Source organism: Carex rostrata, chromosome 33 (assembly GCF_964058835.1).
Source record: "Carex rostrata chromosome 33, lpCarRost1.2, whole genome shotgun sequence".
NCBI classification, from domain to species: Eukaryota; Viridiplantae; Streptophyta; class Magnoliopsida; order Poales; family Cyperaceae; genus Carex; species Carex rostrata.
The window spans coordinates 4,103,750-4,109,911 of NC_135950.1; the positions used below are offsets into that span (position 1 = coordinate 4,103,750).

General features: G+C 35.0%; 1 protein-coding gene across 1 annotated transcript; it reads left to right on the forward strand.

Annotated features, from left to right (window-relative positions):
- Positions 1-989: 989 nt before the first annotated feature.
- LOC144548700 (TPR repeat-containing thioredoxin TTL2-like) lies at positions 990-4,141 on the forward strand. The gene is made up of 5 exons (XM_078297431.1): positions 990-1,825; positions 2,487-2,682; positions 2,786-2,964; positions 3,059-3,392; positions 3,817-4,141. The coding sequence occupies exons 1-5, from the start codon at positions 990-992 to the stop codon at positions 4,069-4,071; spliced, it is 1,800 nt and encodes a 599-aa protein (XP_078153557.1). The 3' UTR covers positions 4,072-4,141.
- Positions 4,142-6,162: the final 2,021 nt, after the last annotated feature.

The following is a 6,162-nucleotide window of genomic DNA, read 5'->3' on the forward strand; positions in this document are numbered from 1 at the left end:
ATTATTGATAAATTATTTTTTTATCAATTATTTTTCTATTTTTTTAGTGTAAAACAAGATTCTGGCAAAAAAAGTCCGATACTCCGATCCATATTGGCCGATACCGGCTGATACACCTATCCCGTATCGGTATTGGCCGAGACCGATCCCGATACCAATAATTCCTACTATGGCCTGATGTCAAATTTCTTGTTTCACTCTTCTTCATCAGTTTAGCTGTGATTATTGCTGCATTATTAATCGAAAATTTATGGATCCTTAAGCTGGTGTCCATCTTTACTCCTCTTGTGTCATTATTAGCGGGTCTTGCTACTATATATTTGTACTGTCGTACAACTTGAATAGCACTTGTTCCAGGAAGTGAAAAATAAGATAATATATATCTTTTATTATTATTGTATCAAATATGTGTAATTGTTTTATTTCCTACTTATTCACAAATAAAGAAAATTTCAAATTTTGTGGAAGTTTTTAGTTTTTTTCAGTAAAGAATTTGTTGTACCAGGCTCGAGAATCTGACAATGCTTGCAGTTTTCTGTGCAAACTTTCATAGAGGAAAATATTTCTTTAGAAAGAAAACTCAATACAAGTGAGCTGATTTACTTATGTTGGTTATATATATATATATATAAAAACAAAGGGCCAAAAACTGTTTCAAATTAATGTATCTTATAACCAAAATGTTGTTATGAAATATGAAAGCAAGTACAATAAGATTGAAAAATAAACAAACAAGAAGGATTGCAAATTCAATTAGTAGGAAAGCTATACTGAATGGTGTTTATATCTGTAACCATCTATAATTTTCTCTTCTGGGTTTATTTATTCTAATACAATAATTTCTCATCTTTAAATTTTGACACTTTCTCAAATTGATGAAATAAAGTGAAATTGACATTTTTCTCGTGTGCAATATTTTGTTTTTCTTGTGACTTGTGTATGACCAACGCACCAGTATTTTTAACCCGTACCAATAATTCTTTCTAGATATGGAGTGGGACCACCCAAGGCCTGACGATATAGTTTTTGAGGTCAACAGGCCCTCCAAAGCAAAATGGAGTGAGATCTCCCTTGATGATGAAATTGTTAACAAATGCTCTTCTTCTAATCCTGATGATGAAGTTGTGAACCGCAACTCCCTCTTGCCAGACAAGAATTCATGGATGAACTTCTTCAACAGTTGTGGAAGTAGTTCTTTATCCGATGACGAATTCCCAATTCTTGGAAGTACTTCTTCAACAGTGTTAACACCCAATCGACGGAGTTTTGCTAGATCTGAATCCTCATCCAAAGCGCTAGCTTTAGATGACTGGGTCCCTGCTTCACCTGACAGTGAAATTTCTCTTATTGGGTCCCCACCTGGTTCACCTAGCCCCCAAGTTTCTCCTATCGGGTCTCCAACCAGACCCGCTCCATCAAGCAAACGTCCTTTTAGTGACAAAATCATATGGGGCAATATCCGCCCGCGTGGTGTAGACCCGAGAAGGGATACCGGGTTCAAATCCCCTCCAAAAAGAAAGGTTCTCGGATCCGGGCGATCAAATTATGGGTATGGGAGTGTCATAAACACAACAAATATGGTCTTCAAAGAGACGGTACAGGCTGGGGATGATGCATTCAACAAAGGCCAGTATAAAGAGGCGTTGCAGGAATATGACAAGGTGGTACACATGAAACCCAGAAATGTATATTTGAAGATCGTTCGGGCTGAAACTTTAGTTTGTCTGGGCCGGTTTGAAGAGGCTTTTAATGATTTTCAAGAAGCATACATGCTTGATCCAGCCAATGGTAGACTTCATGATAGACTGTCTCTGTTCCATCTAAGGCAAGTAGAACAATATATATATATATATACTCGATCGTTTGTTGTATTTCTTGGTACCATTCCATTTCTCTCTGTTTCTGGATGCCGTGTAAAATAAATAGTTGATCTTTTAAATAAAGTGAGAAATTTAAGTATGTTTAATAAACAAAGATTTAAACTTTATGATTCTTGATATTGTTGGTGCACAGAATTGATCTTTATTGCAATGATTTAGCTTTATAGGATTTACACTTTGGGCGAATTGAATTACTGGAAACTTTTTAGTGGTTCTGTTCTGTAAAAGTTTGATCTTTATGTAGTTACTATCATATTTTGCAAGGTTTGCAAATTCAATTTGTAGGAACTCTATATTGAATGGTGTTTGGGAATAAATATTTGTCACCATTTGTAATTTTCTCATCTGGCTTTATTTAATCTGATACAATGATTTCTAATCTTTAAATTTTGATACTTTCTCAAATTGATGAAATAAAGTGAAATTGACAATTTTCCCGTGTGCAATATTTTGTTTTTCTTGTGATTTGTCTCTGGATCATTTATTTTATTGTTCTCTTCCAACCCAATTCCACATTTTTTGTATGCACTCAAGGTTCTCCTAATTCTTCTTTATGAGTATTTTAGTTAATTTGTTGCCATCATTATTTGCAAATTTCAAATACAGGCTTGGATTTATTAATGATGCACATTTTCACATGACTAAGGCGAGTCCGGAGTGCAAAAAGGACCTAAATGCAAAAATAGCAAAAGTGAAGGATCACCTGAGGGGGGGTGGATTTGCAAGAAAAAATGACAACTGGATTGCCGCTCTCAGAGAAGTCGATGCCATGATAGCAGAAGGAGCCGACTCTTCTCAACCGGTAATTAACTCAATGGAAATTACCAAAGGAATATTTTTTAGATTCAATTCATCATTCTCTGACTTTATTTCTATTATAAGTCTCAAAATCTGTTTAATTTCAGATACTGGCATTTAGGGCTGAGATGCTTCTTAGGCTGGATAAACTTGAGCAAGCCGAGGAAACAATCAAGAGAGCCATTGCGCTTGAGTCAAAACTACCAAGTTTGAATATATTTTTCGGCATGACGCCTGAGGCATACGTATGTGCCGTGAATGCACAAATTGAGTTGGCACTAGGAAGGTAATTAAGGCAAACTATATTATTTTTTCTTATTTGTTGGGATTATAGTATGTTGTTTATAACCCTTTAGCTTATTATAAAACCTCTTGTACAGGTTTGAGAATGCGGTTGCAGCAGCAGACATGGCCCACAAGATAGACCAATTGAATGATGAAATCTCTGCCATACAGACACATGTGCAACTGATATGCACGGCCCGCCTTAAGGGAAACAAGTATTACAGATTGGGAGATTACTTGAAAGCACGTGAGGAATACAAGGTTGGGTTGAAATATGCCAAGTCTAATGTATCCTTGCTAAACAATCTGGCGGCTTGTCACTGGCAATTGCAGACGTGGGAAAATTGCATTGATATTTGCAATCAGGTCCTTCAAATTCGGCCTGATAACGACAAGGCTCTCGTCCGACGTGCTGACTCATATGCCAAGGTGACTTATTGATATCATTCTGTGATTTACTAATAATAATTAGAGATAACAAGAGAAAAAGGTCTGTGATTTACTCATAAAATTCACATAATTTAAGAATAATTGGTTAAATTTGAAAAAATAATATCAGCACATTAATTATAATATGCAAATACTAGCATGCTTAGTGATAGAAATGAATATATTTCTTCAAAATGTGTACAAAATGCTTGTCATTTTCTAAATATTTGTAGTTGGAACAAATGGTATAATACCAAATGTTACATGTCTGTCTTGTGTCAAACACTGAATAAATTGCAGATACATGCACAGACCCAAAACACAATTCATAATTCCTATATCTATAATTGTTGGATGACAACCGATACTCTGTGTGTCAAACACTGAATAATGAAAATGTGATTTTCTTTTTCGGGGGAAATAGCTTGAAAAGTGGGCCAAATCTGTGAAGGACTATGCGGCAGCAATAAAGATTTATCCTGGAAATAAGAAAATTATCGAGGGACTAAAAGAATCACGAGCTGCACTAAATAAATCACAAGTTATTGAACTTGCGGTGACACTGGTTGAAGCTCAAGCTACAGTAAAATTATCACAAGTTACTGAACTTGCTAAGACACCAGTTGAAGCTCAAGCTGCAGTCAAAGAATCACAAGTTCAAGACGTCTCAGGGTATTGAATGACAAGAATACTAGGAGGATTTTCATTCATCTCAGTTTTTTGTTATAGTTTTTCTTCTTTTTTTTTTTGGGTGTGACTCATAGATCATGAAATTTATGAAGGTTACCAGTTATTAACAGCTAATTTAGGAGATAGTTTTTTTATTTTTGCATTATATTAGAAAACAATAAATTTTTTTTTTGTTTTGATGGTTAACTGGCAAGTGCCAGGTTAACAAATATATTATAAGAAAAGTTTTTTACAGGGTTACAATTTACATGGTCTTTTAGACCATCTGCCCCCCAATATGGCCCCTTCTAGTTATTTATTAAAATTTGCCTGTAGCATTATGCTATAGGTGCTTGTATAATCTCTATCCCTTCCCATTTTCTTTTTCCCTTCTATATATGGTTCATGTGAGGTGTATCAAATCATTGATTTCTAATGTTGTGCTCTCAATGACCATTCCCGGTGGTCTACGCTTGTTTGTAAACAGTCTCTTGTTTCTTTCTCTCCATAGACTCCATGCTCATGCCGCCCAAACTGAGTCCCATGTTGCTCTTATGTGGCCGTGAAGTACCAATCTTATTTCTAACCATACATGCCCTGGCTGGGCATTCAGAATTGTCCTATATGTCAAATTAAATTTGGCCATGAGGCCTCTCCAAAAGGACCTTGCATAAGGACATGCCCAGAGCATGTGCTCAGCGGTTTCAACATCCATAGAGTCAATGGTCACTTGCTATTTGTAATGACCTAAATCTGGTTTGAGTCAGTATCGAATCAGCTAATACATACTGGCACCACAAGAGAAGGATACAATCTTTTTACCAATTTTCCCCATGTATATGTTGCATGAATGTACATATACCGATTGAGTATGTACCACCAGTAACAGACTTCAGTGCATTTACATTAGCATTATATATCCAAGAATAATGTGTAATTAGTTGACCTTAAAGAAAAAAGAATAATGTTAATTACATATCGAGAAATGGTTCCAGCAGCAATGAAGCTGTTGATTTCCTTGAGAGCAGTCATGCAAGAATTATCCAATTGGTCTTCCACTTCTTTTGTTTTTTCAGATAGCTTCATCTCCAGTCGGTCCTCCAGTTTTTATTTTTTATTTTTTGGATAATGCCTCCTGGTATTTGAGCATTCTTAGGCTGCAATTAAAATTGCATGCAATGGTCAGAATAATATTAAGTATTTTTAAGAAATTTCAAAGGATATTAATGCAGAAAATGTAGAAAATGTGAGTTCTTATATAATAATTTAAATCTATATTAACTGACTAGGTATCACAATAATAAAATCTTTAGACATAAAAAACACTAAAATAAACAATACCTCTAAAGTCTGTTAAACCTCAGTGTACTGCCTCAGATTGATATTCACAATGAAACCGATGCCTTTGCAAAAATTTCTTCTGTGCTTGATGGATTTAAGGGGTTTAAAGCTTTGGTTTTGTGCTTCTCAGCTCTATTATTTTTTTCATTCTTTCTTTTTTTGCTTCTTCTTAATACATCTCTGAGATATAGAATCCTGCTCTTATATCATATTGAATAATTGCTTTATTGCTTTTGTTATATAAAGTCTCAATTCTCCTTTATAGACTGCTTGTTGTTACCATTATTGTGTTGGCCAAATTACAAAAATGATTAATGGCTAGTTAAAAAGGCCTTATTATTGATCTTACTAATATATTAGCTCTAATGGCTAGTTTACAAAAATCTTCTATATTATCAACTGAGCACAATAAAATGAGAAAAAATAATACAAAAAAAATACAAATAGCAGTTTACAGTGGACTTGACGATCAGTGGGATCGAGACGGTGAATTTCCTTATACCCTTTCAAAGCCTCCAAATATATCAGTTAAAAATACGAATTTTTTCTTCATCCAAATGTGTAAAAAAGGAATCAACTTTCTGAAAGATCCTGGCTGTGGTCCCCATTAAAGAGAGTATCAACCTGACACATACAGTAAAATGTATTTGTGTGAAACCTGCATACCACCGGGTCAAAGTTCTGCAATGCCTCTTTGCACAATGAACCCCAATGAGGGTTTGAAGCGCTAATGGTATATGATTCCCAGCTGATTTTGTTG